The sequence below is a fragment of the Kwoniella shivajii genome, chromosome 1 (assembly GCF_035658355.1).
Source record: "Kwoniella shivajii chromosome 1, complete sequence".
NCBI classification, from domain to species: Eukaryota; Fungi; Basidiomycota; class Tremellomycetes; order Tremellales; family Cryptococcaceae; genus Kwoniella; species Kwoniella shivajii.
Window position 1 is genome coordinate 2913278 of NC_085908.1, and position 16361 is coordinate 2929638.

Below are 16361 nucleotides of genomic sequence, written 5' to 3' on the forward strand. Positions count from 1 at the left end.
CATCATTTCTTACTTGTAAGTCATATCCTTATTATTATTCATTCATCTCTCATGGTCATGTAGGTGTTTAGCAGCAGTATATCAGAGAGGACGAGCTATATATCATGCAACAGAGTATTAAGTTTATAACATACACATATACAAAACAAACGAACAAACAATCGTAAATGAATGATTAAGATGCCATCAGAACCCAAATGATAACCGCAGGGAATAAGTCGACGCTTACTCGCGAACTTCACTTGCCCACTCTCCCCTCACCACCACAATTTACATGATCAAACATCCACAGCCTTTACCATGACTCCCACCATCCTTCTTTTTATTGCTCTTCTCGTTGACCCTTCCATCTCTTCTAGCCATTTGATTTTCATAAATGGCATCAGTGATTCTATGTGTCGTACCTGGAGTTCCAGACTGATTGGTCAGTGGATTAAGGTTTTGTCCTGGAGGGGCAAAGACGTTTCCTCTCATATTGAGACTGCCATTACCATTACCATTACCATTACCATTATTGTTATTGCTATTTGACGGAACTCTGTTCCTATTATTCTTCAATGATAATTCAGACGTTTGACGAGAGACAGAAGGTGTTGGTTGTTTTTTCAATGTAGAAGGTTTTCTATTCAGGTTTGGATTCGATCCTGATCCTGAACCAAATCCATTCGATAACGACAGATTCTGTGAACTTGTTTTCCTATGTGATTGAGGGTGTGAGAACGGTTCACCACCTGGATAATATGTATTACTGATATTGGTGGGGAATGTAGTCGGATGAGAATCACCTTGATTCAATGTAGATGATGGACCGTTGGTCGTTCGTATAGAACCTAGTTCGACAGCGTCTCCTGACGGTTTACGACGGAGTGAAGAGGATGAGTGAGATGGTCGTGGACGAGGGTGTAGTGGGTTATCAGGGGATGGCTCGAACGTAGGTGAGAAAGCGTGAGTCCTCGTCGGTGTGGAATTATCAGGCCGTGAAGGGTCCTAAAGGGATTGGAAAGGAATCAGCATTGATCACTAGGTCTGATGCCGGTCTTCATGTGGTGCGATTACATATTCAAATTAGTTGCGAGAGGATACACACCTGACTGCCGATCGATTCTCCTAGACCCTTCGGTAGACCTTTCCTCTTCACCCATCTGATGGGAGTACCATCTTTATCCCATTCAACAGCTAAATCCTCCTCTTCAGTCTTGATGTCCGCACCTTCCTTCTTTTCTTGGTCTGTTATGCCTAATTTCTTCGCTACTGTCGGTAAGACCACTTCATCCCAATCAGCACCTTTTGGTGGTGTGTAAGTACTTTCTGGTGGAATGAAATGCGCCGCTACCCCTAATCTTGAATTGGGTGGTGTACCGTGACTGTGACCATGTGCATTCCCGATCATCGAAGGACTGTTTGATAAGATGTTCATTGAAGCTGAACGAGGTGCATTGAATGATAATGATGGTGAACCGTTGATTGGTGATCTCGAAGAAGCTGATCCAGAACGTTGTGATGGTTTTCCATTTGAAAGTCTTGATGTGTTCATTGAATTGGGATGTCCCATTCCTAGTCCTAATCCAGTCTGTGAGGCTGACATCCCATATCCGTATCCATATCCTTTATCATTCGTTGCAGATGTGGAAGTAGATGTAGATGCTATTGCAGAAGAAGTTGATGGTCTACTGTTCCTTCTTGTAGAGGACCTATCTGATCCTGATGAACCACTTCTTTCCATCGGTATTCTACTTCTGGGTAATAGGTTGGTGTTGGTGTTATTACCATTGCCATTGCCATTCGTTTTCATCGTAATTGCTCTTTTCCTTTTTTCACCTTGACCACCATCACCTACTTGATCGTCGTCGTTTCCAGTGTTTGCATTGTAACTTGGTCTATTACTTGAAGATGATGATGACGATTTATTCCAATCATTTTGATGTATTATATGACCCTTTTCAGCTATCCTCAAAGCTTCATTAGGGTTCATTCTAAAAGGTGGTAACTCATTTTTGATAAAACCTTCTCTGATTCTTTCTCCCATGTTCAGATCAAAACTTTCCCTTTCCTTTCTTACATTATCCTCAAGTATGGTTGAAGCCATTCTCGATGAGGAGGAGGAGGAAGGAATGTTATACCGTTTAGAAGGTGAACGCGATCGTGTTTCGAGTATGGGAATTCCCGTTCCTGCTGGAGGTAGAGGTAGAGGAGGCGGATGTGAATTTGAGTGAAAGACAGAAGGTCTGGTTGAGATTTGAGATTTTGATCTTGGTCTAGTAGGTATTCTGGAAGGTATAGGTTTACTTCGTACCGCGTCGGTGGAAGGACTGTGGGTCGATGAAGATGATGATGACGAGATGATTTGTGTTGGGTTTGAACTTGGTTGTCTTCCTCGATCATCTATATTTGACGTATGGGTATGGCTAGAAGATGGATGTTGGGTTTGGGAAAGAGGGAAGATACCGAATGTTGGTGTAAGTGGGAATGTATTGATTTGTGAGGTAGCGATGGAAGGAGAAGAAGTGTTTTCTTCAAATTGAGTGGCTGAGAGTCGGTTGGTCAGGTAAATAGATTCTGACTCGAGTCCTATTGAATGTTGTTATGATATGTGGTTTGGTCAGATGGTACGCACAAATGGAAGAAGGACGAGAAAACAATGGGCATGATAGGCGTTGATAGATCAGTAACAAACATGAATCTCCAAAAGTGTAAGGAATGAAAGAGAGGATGACAACAACGATGAGGAAAGAAGGAATGATGGGATTGGAATGATTTGTTCAAATGTGAGATTGATATTTTAGGTTGAACGTGAATCAAATATGTGTAAACAAAACGATAGTTCTTCCCATGCAAGATACACGTGAGGATGTTTCATATATATATATATCACTCTCTATACATACCTTTCCCGCTGGACACCTCGATCGCCTTTATCGCTGGGAAGGGAAAGGGAAAAGAGGAAGACTTGAAATGACTAAATGACTGAATGACTAAATGACTGAATGACTGAATGACTGAATGAACTCACGTTTCTTTAAAGTAGGTACAATCTTATCGTCCCATCCTGGAGCGTTGTTGATCTTATCATTTGTCGAATGTATATATTGATGTTGAGTAGCCAACATCGTCCAGTCTATACGAGTATCCACCACCTCGCTAAGACGACGAGATGCGACGCAATGGAATGAATTGAAACCTGGGAATTATTGACAAGGTTTGTATGTTTTCTTTATATCAATTGGGAATGACGTCGAGATATAACCTGGAGATTAACATAAAACCTGAAAACAGAAAGTGGGAAAAGTCACACTTGTTCACTGGTTCACCTGTGTCGAAGAAGGACGTGAAGAATTGAGAAGTGTGAATTTTACAAATGTCAAAGGTGTGCATGTAAACATCTCAAAGTGTTCGAAGTGATATGAAACATGATAAAAGTCAATCCTTTGCTGAAAAGGGGGATGTTTTGGAGAACAAGAAACCGCTCGGGTAACGCATATACCCAGTGACAAATACTATGGTTAAACAGATACATTCCCATCATGACACCACCCAGTCGCCATACTTCATACATGACCCTATGCTACTCCTGCGATGTTTCCACTCGATCCTAATAGCTTGATGTCAGTTAACAGTGATATCCTTCAATGAAAGCGATATTCGCTTCTACATGTAAAGTTTAAAGTTAGGATATTCATTCCCATCTCCCGAGATCCCCTAGATACATTCCTCCTTGCGTCAGATTACGATTCATCTTGTTCTCCATCTTGATCTTGATCTTGACCATCCGAAGCAAAGACTTGTCCTTTCCTCTTATCTTGCCAATTGAAAATGGCGAATTGAGCCAGGACGAATAGATCCAAAAATACAGTCAATCCTGATCCTGCTAACCAAGGTAAATTGGCTAAGATGTATTTTGGGTTCATTGATGTCAATAAGATTGAAAGGACGTATGTTATGTCTGAACACGTGAAATATTAGCATTTCCGCAACGGTGAGTGAGATCGATACGAATTGCAAGGCTAAATGGTGAGAAGAGATTCAGCTTACTTCCTGAAATGGCGAAAAAGAACATCGCTAATGATAAACCTGCACATCTCGTTTTGCTACAAACGACACATGTCAACGTCAGCGAGAGAACATGATAGACGTCGACGAACGAAGATCTGAAGATCTAAATCTACGATATGCGACATCCTTGAGAGAGGGGAGAGTAAGTATACGGGGGAACTCACTAATTATGCACGATTTGAGGAATTCTACTACCTAAATAAAGGACGGCACTCATCCAACCTAATAATTGAGATTTCCATTCTAATTGAATATCATGTTTTTGATCCGGTTTTTCTGGTATAGAAATTTCATCATTTGAATTGTCTGATATGTACCAAGCTCCTACACCTGCTAATAGAACGAATGATAACATGATTGGATATTCCAATGAGGGGGGTAATAATGGTTTAGGTTGTTTAGGTTCAGGTAATAATGGTGTTGTCTCATCATTAGGAGTTATATGTTCTCTCGCTTTAGGTGATGGTTTACGTCTGTAATAGTATACTTGAAAAAGAAGTATTAGATCGCATACGGTATACTACATATGAGTGACAAAAGTGGATACATGATTAGCTCAACTCTTTTCGATCTTGATTGAATTGATTTCATTTTGAATGTTAGAACTCGTAGGACTCACATAAACAGCTAATATAATCATTGTAGGTAATATTCCAGCCATAGCCCCTCCAACCAGATTCGTTATATCACCTAATAACCAAAGTACTATAAAAGGTACTGATAATCCTTCACCTGATTGTAATTGATAATTCTCCCATATTTGAGGCGAATAAACTACTATCCAAGTAGCTATAGACATGTATCCTGCCTATAATAGATTCTCAGATTATCAGTATAAGTCATAATATGCGACATGTCTCGATTTCAATAATATAGTCCAAGAAGAAAGACGCACGATGTTTGACATCACAGTAGGTGATAATGGTACCATTATGGATGCTATTCTCTGTTTCTTTTCCTTACGAGTATTTGGGTTTCTATGAGATCGATCTGATACTGTTGCTCTGATCTTCGTTGTTCTACTACAGCGATGATAATGACTTGCTTATATCGTTTCTATGATTCGTATAATTATATGTTTGGATGAGATGAGATGAGATCGAATGTCTTTGGCTTGAATTGGTCGTCAACAAACAATCACAGGTGATCTGCAATTTTCTCGGTTATAAGTTCAGCAACTCCAAACTCCAACTCTCCATCCGAAAGATTTGATTTGATTTGATTCACACCTCGCTAGACAAGTAGAAAGCGGTCTACTCCGACATCTGTCTAGACTTAGTTTACTCCCTTCACTTTAAAAGCCAATAGGAAATTCGCGCGTGTTTCAGCTTCTGATCAATAACGTTAAATATTACCTAATCAAGTAAATTGCCAGAGAACAATAAGCTTCTTTGACTTTTTGAGAACAATAAAGCAAACGATCTATGTCTAAAAGATCATTATTGTACGTAGGATATACAACAGCCATGGACATTGGGATTAGCGACATGTATAAAATGGTATCATCTCTCCCAGCCCACACATCATCTTCCCTTCATTACTCGTACTTGATACTTTCGCCATCATAAAGCTACATCTCTCGTAAGACAGAAAACCCCATCTTAATCAAGCTCACATTCATAAAGGTTAAAAGCAAAATGAACGGAATCACCAGACTACTTTATGTTCTCTGCTCAATCTTTCTCATACCTTTCACAATAGCAACAGCAGCTTCACAATTCCACTTAGACTTGAATCGAGATTCATCTAGTGAGTTTGACTATTTGCGTAAAAACGCCATTGAAATCGGACGATTATTGCTTTGAGCAACAATTTCGTTATTCATCGTGTCGCTCGTGGATGGCTGATTACATGTACCATTGGGAATTTGGTACAAATAGAATGTTTCATCGAATGCCATCAACGAGTAGTGAATACAATCCAAATTCCAGGAACTGGTACTAATGCTTTTGCGTGGATACACAAGAACTGTGAATACGATGTGAGTTAAGTGTTTGTACTATCATCTTCCGAGACTGCATAGTCCGTCGACGCCAGATCCCATGAATCCGTTGAGCGGCATCGAGTGATTCGTAATCGGGCTGCTGACGACTTATTTTGGTAGACTTGGAAAACACTCTTGTCACAGTGTCTTCCAGTAGTCTGCACATCCGCACCTGACGTGGCATATGCGATTGAATACGGACAACATTTCTGTTCTCGTGCAGGAGTGGATGTGATCATTCTTTTAACGGAAGAATACGCCCAAAGTGCCAATGGCAGTTATTTCAAGTGAGCATCTTGAATTACTAGTCCTTTCTCCGTACATCATTCTGAAAGCATGGGTTGAGTGATCCACACATCCGTGCTGAAGCGAAATGACTGTTAGGTCGGAAGAATACTTGGCTGCTTCTTCAGGCGAGAAGACGATGTTTACCATGGGAATTGCGTCCGTATTCGCATTGAGTGCGATCGCAGTTCTCTTTTTGGTGGTATGATGAACTAGGATGTGCATCAAGCGATCACATGTCACTGTCAGATGGATTAGATAGGGATGGGAATGCATACATCACACGAACACAATCGTCTAAATTACCGAACTCCAGTCAATGTCAATTTCACCACGTTCATTGCCCGTCGCAAATATCAACCGAACTTCTGATTGATTTGACCGATGAGCCTTTTGTCAACATATAACCAATGCTAGCGTATTACGATCAAAGGCACTCGGGGATTTACATTTCATGTCAGCCCATTGGCTTCTTGACAAATAAGTCACTTGAAACGACTTTGAACTACAAGTCCCAGTCAAATATGTACCCGATGCGAAGTACCACTTGCTCGCAGACATAGTGAAAGATGTCCATCGTACTCTGGTTTGAATTGTTAGAAGTATATGGCGTGTGATCGCGCTGTTTCAACGAACATCATTACACAATACTTGACCGAAGCTTTGTATTCAACGCGATGTGTTAACACCCCAAAGTGTTACATTTTATAACGGATTTCCAATACCCACAAGTTAGGAAAGAGCGATGCGATACCGATGTGAATCGTAACAGAGGGAGATGAAGGTGAGTCGGGTGTAAGGGAGCAAAAAGCAATTGGCGTAAATAAACGTAATGAGCCAGTGTACTCCTTTTCTCCGGCAATTCTCGTATTTCTGTACAGGATAAAATAGGTTGGTTACTCACTCATGAATAATATTCAGTCTTGCAAAGATAGATATTCCTTATCAGTTACAGCTTTCACGAAATCAAGTGGAGTTTTGAACCCTGGTAACTTGTATCTTCGCATAACGGCATCATTTTACGGTATTGAAGCTGTATCCTTTTTGTGCAAGATCTCTTTCGATACACTCCTAGAATACTGTCAAGCAGAGTTTCTTTTTTGATCATGATGATGATATGATAATTTTTTCTCACTGTCTCTCCGTTGGAAGAGAGATTCCCGATAACATAGCTGTACAATAAGATGAATTCAAGCAAACTTCCTCTCAGATTAAAAGGTGATCATGACATGGAAAGAGTACCTACTCGCACGTCCATGTACAGCTTTTCTATCAATTGCTAAAAGTGTACCTTTCATCAAATCAACCTTTTTATCGTAATCGTTTTCGATCAATTTGTAACTTCTGTAGTGGTTGTGGACTCCCTCTAATTCTCGCCATGAATAGCACCAGGAACTCCAGGATTGAGGAAACCCCGAAACCCCAGAGAAGGGGGACGGGATATAGATCGAGTTTAGTGAGGAACGTTCAAGGGAAATCATAAATGCCTATTCATCATCCGTCATCATTTCATGTATCACATACACCTTCTGATAATCAGGACACAGGTTTTGTCGATTATCCACTAATTCACCTCTCTAACTATTTGTTTCTGAAGCAGGTTGTTGTTGAAGTACACTACAGCTTAATCGTAATCTCTCTTTAATATATTAGGGTAAATACTCCCCTCAATCATCAGAGTATATACCCAAGTATCGTGGTGCATTCCATCCTATCATTCACATCTATCGTATCTCGGTGATTCTTGATCAACCCCGAAGCTTCAGTTACTGAAACGGAAATACGATACAAAGGATACAAGAGGAAACAAGGGATTGACACATGAACCATTCCTTACTTCCCCCTTTCCCTTCAAGGTTTCTTCTCACAAACACGCTTATCCTTTACATGCCTTTCGACGCCAAGCGGTTTGCTTGAAAGGCGTTGTCTAGTATACTTCCTGTCTCGACCTCTCACCTTTTACCAGCGAGTAAGTATATCTTGAATTGAATGATATATATCCTCCCTTTAAATGACAGTCTACCACTTACGCTTAATCCATCTATCAAAGTCATCTCTAGATTGATCGAATCACAACTCGTTTGATTGAGCGCTATCGAGCTTCCATCCCTCTGAGATACGATCAAAAGATGATGTCATCCCACATGTACATATCCAGATTCATTCAACTATGTATCATAGCAATACTGTCAATAGGAATTCAAGATATAAATGGTTTAAGTGAATTTCAAGTATTGCAAGTTGTCAAAGGATTCGCAGATAGTTATCTATCACCTAAGAATATAGAAGTGGCCAAGAGTATAAATAGGTATTTATCTTTTCCCACAAACATTCAAGCGTTCGTTTGGTATATATACAGTATAGACCCTAATCTTCCCAAGAACGAGAGTGCTCTTGAGCGAATTTGTCAGGACAAGGAAATGGAATATGCTGATCAGTCTCTCATTCTCATAGTACATTATTCGCGGAAGACGTGACTGGTACAGCGGATCGTGAGTCCTTACTACCTTTCATCGGAAGTGATTGTCGTCCATCATATTGACTGTGTGGTTCCTGATATATCAAGTATCGACAAAGTGAGCCTGTTTTTTTCGTACTCTTCACTCTGATTACAATGAACTATCATTCTTAACAATCGGTACGGTCAATGGTGACTTGCTAACACTGACCAGTTTTGATGGAAGGGAATTATCGACGTTGGTGGTCATCATTTCCTTGATTTACAAGTCGGACTCTTTAGCTGATAGCTGATACATTATCGTTATCCCGATAAAAATCGTCTCATTCAGTGAATATGTGAGTTTCTTTTCAAAATAGTTTATCTCCCCTCTCTACCCTAGAATAACGCAAATGGAGCAGACTTTTCATCTGTTTAAGTTCTAAGCTGACTCACCACAATAGCTCTTTGGTTTATTCGTAAATACTGCTCAAGATCCAAATGATCCTTCTCCGTTCGGATCTCCCATTTCCTACAATGTAAGTTTATTTTTTACTCCTGTTCTACCCAAAACCCTCAAAGTGAAAGCACCTCCAAGTGAGAGTAGTTGTGTAATGGAGTAATTGTGGATTCGCTTTTCTTACTCATATTTTTAGGTGACCGCTTTGTTGGTTCAACATCACTATGTATCTACTTCAATCAAATTCCTATGTGAGTACAGTCCATTAATGTCTGTGTGGCGGTTTTTTTTCGAAGCACGGATGCAACATGACTGATCAACGGATTGACGATTAGTCCATTATCCAGTATTGAGCGAAACTTACCCTATCCAAGTAAGTTCAAAAGAACTTCCACGTAAACCAAGATTGACCTGAAAATAACTTGTGACAGATAGACGCATTCATGCAAGTCAATGATAATGGCGAGATTCAGCAATATGACGTATCGTTTCGAAGATGGGCATGGGTAAGTTTTTTTCTTTACGGTAATCAATTTGAATATGACTTGTTTTTCGGTGTACTGTATGTGCTTTATCAATAGGCTACAGATGTTATAGTGCCGTGAGTCAAATTCTATGTATTTCTAGTTGATAATGAATAAGGCATTGAGTTAATTTGAAGATGTTCTTAGTCAACTAATACCTCACATGGCATCCAATCTGAACATCAAAAATACGACTGATTCTTCAACGATCTTACGACAATATCTATCTTCAAAAGTCTGTAAGACAGCAACGGACTTTTGTACAGGATCGAATCAACAGTACACAGATTATGATTCGTGCATGTCATTTTTGAATGAGAGAGATATAGGTGAATGGTATCGGTAAGTTTGATTTCCTAAACAAGGGGCCCTGAATCATGTATATCAACTGCAGCTACATTTGAATCTGACGACAAAAGGGCTGATTTGTTCATACTGTCTATGTTGATTCTAGGATGGGAGGTGTGTTCACATCATTTCAGGAAGTTTCGACTGGTGACATGGAGACTCGCAATACTGATTCATGAATCGTCTGTAGAGGATAACCTCGTTTGTAGACATCTACACGTCCCAATGGTATCTCTCAGACCATCCGTACATTGTGCTCATATAGGTCCAACAGGAGGTGACATGTGCATTTCAAGGTGAGCGTCTATACTTCGACATTACCCTAGTTTTAGGCCATTCCGATTCGGAGTTTTGAATTTCCTGGTCGGAAGTTGATCTTAGAAATGGGTGTATGATATAGGAATTATAATCAAGTTGTATTAGATTCTCATTTCCCACAAGGATGGTTAGCACCTAAATTCGTCACTCCAGAGAATCAAGATCAGATACGAGGCATTCAAGCTGTCAGTGGGCAAGATCTGAATTCTGCTCTGGGTGAGTCATTGTAATATCGTCCATCTGGACGCACAAAGTACCTTGGGCTGATAATGGTCTATATCGGGCTCGATGATCATGTAGAGATCTCTCTGAGTTCGGGTGAAGGTCATTCTTGGGATCCCACCTTGTATGCTACTGCTTTATTGGGTATGTCGCTGTACACTATACATGAATTCTCACGCTTGACGTTCAAGCTAAGATTCAAATGGGTTCCAAATAGGCTATTTCCTACTCTTCTATGTGTGCTCCAATGCACTTTGGTTGTGAGTACCACGTCTCTTATGGTCAAGCCGAAACGTTAATCGTTTCTTTCAGCGTTTACTTCCGGAAATCATCTGTATTTCCAACTTTGGGATTGGAACACCAAAAGAATATCGTGATGTGTGAGTCCCTAATTGAGTACTTTTCCTCCTCAGACCATCAGAAACTTGGCTTTGGTTTCAGTCCATCGCCTTGACTCTGAGCTCTAACCCGTGACATTATTTTCAGACACAATGAACATAATCTTCATTACTATCGCACTAGCACTTGAATTAGTGGCGACTCCTGCCTTTGCGGGTAGATACCATTTATGGGAAGTACAATGTCTTCGGACCGGAGGTGTATTAGTTTCAGCTTTATACATATTCGAATTGATCTATAGGTTAAAAATGAGATTACCATTGTAAGTTGCTAATGCCTCACTACTACTGGAATCGAAATTCTCCTCGATAACAACACGAGGCGCCGAGAAGTAGGCTGATCTCCGTTCATCCTCTAAAGGATAGCCCATCATTTCTTGACTATCATAGCTATATCATTTACTGTCACAGTATTTGAATATACTCAATCTATGACTTATCTAATTTCAGCTGTTATATGGTGAGTCATGTCTTGTGATCATCCAGGACATACTTGAAGACCGAGCTGCGTTTAGAGATGGCCAAGAAGATGACGGGCGCTAACATCAAGCTGGATCAGGCTTTTCCAAGCTACCACCGAACAACCCACTTTTATCGGTTTGTTAGGCTGTAAGTTATCATAAGACCGAGCTGTATCCTGAATCTCCTGTTAGTGAAAGGTTTTGACGAGACTTTGCTTTTTCGATAGATCGGTTAGATTGGGATCCCCGTGCAGTCTCGATCATACTGAAGGTGGCTGCTATTCAAACATCCATCTTCAAGGTAAGTCATTTCCATCTAATAGCCGACTCGTGGAGAGACGTGTAATGACTGACCTCCATCTGCTATGAAGTCTGCAAGCGCCATTGGCTTGATGGTATATTGGGGAATCCATCAGAACTACGCCTATCGTTCTATGGATAAAGCTTGGACGGCTATGGTGTTCATCATTGCCATAGGCTTACTTTTGACTCAAATGTGAGTGGGAATTTTTCATCTTTACGACATTGGCCTACGGCAAAATACATGTATAAGGTCGAATCATTTCAGCTGACGAAGGTGAATGCGATCGTTTTGAATTGTTTTTAGTTGGGGATCATGGGTGACGTACTGCATTGGCCAAAAGATACTTCACGACCCAGATTTATCTCAAAGGAAGTTGAAAGGATCAACTTTGGAAGTATACCAAACTATCCGCCTTAATTCTGAACACAAGAAAAACAACTCATCCGATACAGCCAATGATAATGACAATGTTGATGATAACGATAACCATACCGAAGATGATAGATATGAAGTAATGACAAACAAAGAGAGCCATGTCACACCTACTCCACTTATGAGAATACCATCTTTATCACTCTCGGTAAATTCGAATTCACACAACAACCAGAATTTAGATCCGAACTCAAACTCGCAATCCAGAAATCATAGACGAAGTAGATTGATCAGTAGATCAAGCTTATTATTAGACACGTGTAATCTGGGAGATACGAGTAACGAACAACCATCCACGACAAGTGGGGGGATACCTTCTGCTCTATCTCCACTTTTATCTAGTGAAGATCAACATCTATTTACGGCTCCTGCGACACCTGCCAGGATGGACTTTCCAATCGCTACGAAACCTGTAGTCCCTAGGTCTGAAGGACAAGATACCTTGAGAAACAGTGTTATCAGTACGGATACGACATATTTGGGAAAGGCCTTGTAGGCTGGCATTGAGAACCCCACTTGGTCTTCGTGGATCATTGGCATGATAAAGGTTCGATGCATAAGATCAAACAATGACCAAAAAAGATTGGTATCCTGAAACGTGCTAAAAGATGATGTTATATTTCTCCGAAGAAGAGGGGGAAAGTGAGAGAGCCTGGAATTCCATACCTTGTTTTTCCCACTTTGTAATGGGATCATTACGATTTCTCATCAATTGATTTTTCGTTGTGAGCAAATACAGACACACTCCCGCATCAGATGATACCGATGTACTACGAATCTTTTCTAATTGTCCATTACAAAGATCCAAATCTTTTTTAACGGGAAGAGATGTGAGACGTCGTAATGGTTGATTTACCCTGATTAAACTGCTTTAACCCCCCTGGGATCTGATGCCTTGTTTTCCTTTTCATAAAGGGGGGAAGGTCCGAGCGTGCGCATCATGATTTCAAGCAAGTCTAAAAAAAATGTTTATTGTGACAAAATGTAATTCTGGAATTTGTTACATGCGAGTTTGAGTTATTAGCGGTGTCACTGCCCTCACAGGGCCCCCCTTGGTCCATTTCATCATTCAATTCATATACATCATCCTTCAGTTTGTTTATCATCATTAATTACCTTGTTTACGACTCACCCAACCGTGCTGCTTCGAACTGACCTCAAGATACATATACAGTCCACATTATCACACGAAGCAGCTTTTACAGCTCTTGGAACGCCGGCCCTACGCGTTCATACATCCGCATTCGACTGAACGACTTTGCCCCTCATCCTTCCCTCTCCGTCCTCTCTGGGGTGTCATCAGATCACCATGGCATCGTTTCATCCTACTCGAAGAGAAATAGTACTGGTACTGGTACTCACGACGCTATTAGGGCTGTTATTACAATTCGATCTGTCGTTGAAATTCACGGATACTAAAGGAACAGATTCGCTATTAGGTTTCAAAGTTGGATTTGGAAATCGGCAAGATTGGGAAACTGATGTTAGGAGTGGTAGGATAGGGAATGGCGGTTCAGATGATAGGTGGTTGGAAGATATTGAAAGAGGTGCAAAAGCAGCTAAGATCGCAGGAATGTCAGAAGCTAAGATCAAATGGGATGAGGAAGGTGGTTCTACAATGACTCAAGTTTTAGGTCATGCTCCTGGTATGTCATTTTTCCTTCCTACTATACTACATGCTCACAACCTGTGATGCTGACTTCGCTTTTGGAATGCAGGATGGACGATATTCGACCAAATATATCTTTTCAATGGAACTTGGTACATAGTAACGGATAACCCTTCTTCAGTCCCTTTGTTGAGGTTAATGGTCAGTACTGGTAATGAGATATGGAATGATGAGGAGTCTATAAAGGGAAGGTGAGTTTTGTATTCCCTTGCGTTTCTTGACCGCTTCAATTGCTGTGCTCATCTTATCATTTGCGAATCAACAGAGAACCTACGGAAAGAGACATGAGAATCATATTCCCATCTGAAGCCAAACGACTTTGGGGAAATTCGGCATCACTAGTATCAGGATCAACATTCTTAGTGAATGACCCATCTCAATTCCTCGATCATTATTATCATTTCGCAGCGGAGCTTTTGGTTGGATTATGGAGAACGTATTCATCACTTGATCCAACTATAAACGCTCAAGGAGTAACTCATTTACCTTCACCATCAAGAATGATTTTCCCACATTTGGCAGCCGGTAAATGGAATGATTACGCCAAGATGAATTCATTCTTATCAAGAGCTATATTCCCTTCAATGTCATACGAATACCAAAATGATTTCTTGGATAGAGCGGACACAGCCAGAGCTTTCATTTTTGAAAGAGTCGTTTTCGCTGATAGGGCTGCAGCGTTTAGAGGACCTGAATTTGGTAAAACTTGGAGAACAGCTTCCGAAGCTGTTACTCTGCAAGCAAGTAAATATTGGTGGTCGCCCATCCGAAAAAACTTGATCGAATTCGTGGGTGGTGGTGGAAACGATCTGGATTTGGCAGGTGATGTGGGTTTGGGAATTGGTTTAGACGCAGAACCAGATGTCGATCTGATCGCTTTGGAAGAGGAAGAAGGTGCGATGGTAGAAGAGAAAGAAGAATTATTGGAAAAAATGAGAAAAGAAAAACAAGCTAAAATGGGTAAACCTGTTATAACATATGTCAGTAGACAAGATTGGGGTAGAAGAATGCTCTTGAAAGAAGGTCATGATAGTCTGGTCAAAGAACTGAAAGAATTAGAGAAGAAGTACAACTGGGAGGTGAGTGGTTTGTCTTCGATCTGAGGGAATCACCTATCTCTCATTTACCCGTCCTCGCTATCACCCGTTTGTCGACATGACCTACCTTATCCGCTACTTCCTTGTCCACAACTTTCCCTCTTCTTCTTCAAGGAAAACCCTCATACGCACACCATCGTCGTGTGTAGTGTAGAATGCAAGCTGATTGCTCATTGTTTCGAATACAGGTAAACATCGTGTCAATGGATAAATTATCACGAGATGAACAGATCCGATTGTCAGCTCGAACAACGGTAATGATGGGTGTCCACGGAAATGGTTTAACGCATTTATTATGGATGAACAACCAGAATCCTCGTTCGACAGTAATAGAATTTTTCTATCCTGGTGGATTCGCAGAAGATTATGAATTCACAGCTAGAGCTTTAGGTATAAGACATTATGGAATTTGGGATGATGAAGCTTTCACAGCTCCTGATACTCCTCAAGTAGCTTATCCTGAAGGTTTCCAAGGGAATGAAATACCACTGAGTGAGTGTCACACCTATCTATCTTTCTATCTATTACTGTGAACGACCAAGCAAATGAAGTCATACTGATAAAACCCAACTATTGTCGATGGTAACAGACGGTAAAGTCGTGGCCGATTTAATAGTTCAAAGATTATTAGTTGAAAAACCAGAAAAGACAAATCGTGAAATAGTAGAATACGAATATACCGATTAAACGATTCATTCTTTTCTTTCTTTCTTTCTTTCTTTCTTTCTCTCATTATCTCATTCTCGGCTTCTCATTCATCATTGACTATCTTCCCATGGACATTCAACCAAGCAACCAATCAATCAACAAAGCAGCATCAAACACAAATACAAACACATCATCTTTGGATACACTTGCATAAATAGATTTCCTTTACAGAATTTGTACTTTTACCAAGATATCATATGACATTTATGGGTCTTCCATCCCTCTTCTTCTCATCTCATTCATACTACTCGTACAGTCAATCCCCTCAAATCTTCTTTCCGCTCTATCAATCACGTTAAAGTAGATAATATCATGTTTCATAGTATACCCCCAATATCCTCATTAGGATATTTTTCATTTCATGCTTTCCTTCGCTTGTTCTTTCTGGTGATTTTTAGAATATTTGTTTGTTTGTCTTACATAAATCAGCAACAATTTAGTGAGAATCTTATGGACAATCCTCATGCAATATTGGTCTGACTCCAGACATAAATAAAAGTGGTGCATATGATATTCGTACATTCGGCATGTATGTTTGGTTATTGATTGGGTATATCTAAATAAGGGTATATACTATTATCTTTTATCTTTTATAATTTCATCTATCTGTCGATATGCACCAATGAGGGTTCTCCACTCATTCATTGCTTATTCAACATCAAAC

General features: G+C 40.3%; 5 protein-coding genes across 5 annotated transcripts; 3 read left to right on the plus strand and 2 right to left on the minus strand.

The window, feature by feature from the left end:
- Window positions 1–270: 270 nt before the first annotated feature.
- IL334_001086 (uncharacterized protein) lies at window positions 271–3107 on the minus strand (the record flags this gene model as incomplete). The annotated part of the gene is made up of 3 exons (XM_062932846.1): window positions 271–987; window positions 1088–2568; window positions 3011–3107. The coding sequence occupies 3 exons, from the start codon at window positions 3105–3107 to the stop codon at window positions 271–273; spliced, it is 2295 nt and encodes a 764-aa protein (XP_062788897.1).
- Window positions 3108–3722: 615 nt separating this feature from the next.
- On the minus strand, window positions 3723–4981 carry IL334_001087 (uncharacterized protein; the record flags this gene model as incomplete). The annotated part of the gene is made up of 5 exons (XM_062932847.1): window positions 3723–3940; window positions 4030–4085; window positions 4215–4570; window positions 4670–4858; window positions 4946–4981. 5 exons carry the CDS (start codon window positions 4979–4981, stop codon window positions 3723–3725), a joined length of 855 nt encoding a protein of 284 aa, XP_062788898.1.
- Window positions 4982–5687: 706 nt separating this feature from the next.
- IL334_001088 (uncharacterized protein) lies at window positions 5688–6527 on the plus strand (the record flags this gene model as incomplete). Its single annotated transcript, XM_062932848.1, has 4 exons — window positions 5688–5799; window positions 5931–6031; window positions 6155–6321; window positions 6419–6527. 4 exons carry the CDS (start codon window positions 5688–5690, stop codon window positions 6525–6527), a joined length of 489 nt encoding a protein of 162 aa, XP_062788899.1.
- Window positions 6528–8448: 1921 nt separating this feature from the next.
- On the plus strand, window positions 8449–12719 carry IL334_001089 (uncharacterized protein; the record flags this gene model as incomplete). Its single annotated transcript, XM_062932849.1, has 22 exons — window positions 8449–8627; window positions 8774–8811; window positions 8886–8895; window positions 8992–9019; window positions 9221–9295; window positions 9413–9467; window positions 9552–9589; window positions 9648–9722; window positions 9798–9817; window positions 9888–10082; window positions 10195–10202; window positions 10279–10384; window positions 10489–10622; window positions 10707–10772; window positions 10846–10888; window positions 10941–11008; window positions 11115–11289; window positions 11388–11486; window positions 11586–11635; window positions 11715–11788; window positions 11859–11983; window positions 12095–12719. The coding sequence occupies 22 exons, from the start codon at window positions 8449–8451 to the stop codon at window positions 12717–12719; spliced, it is 2286 nt and encodes a 761-aa protein (XP_062788900.1).
- Window positions 12720–13532: 813 nt separating this feature from the next.
- Window positions 13533–15676, plus strand: IL334_001090 (uncharacterized protein; the record flags this gene model as incomplete). The annotated part of the gene is made up of 5 exons (XM_062932850.1): window positions 13533–13869; window positions 13942–14083; window positions 14158–14971; window positions 15178–15481; window positions 15579–15676. The coding sequence occupies 5 exons, from the start codon at window positions 13533–13535 to the stop codon at window positions 15674–15676; spliced, it is 1695 nt and encodes a 564-aa protein (XP_062788901.1).
- Window positions 15677–16361: the final 685 nt, after the last annotated feature.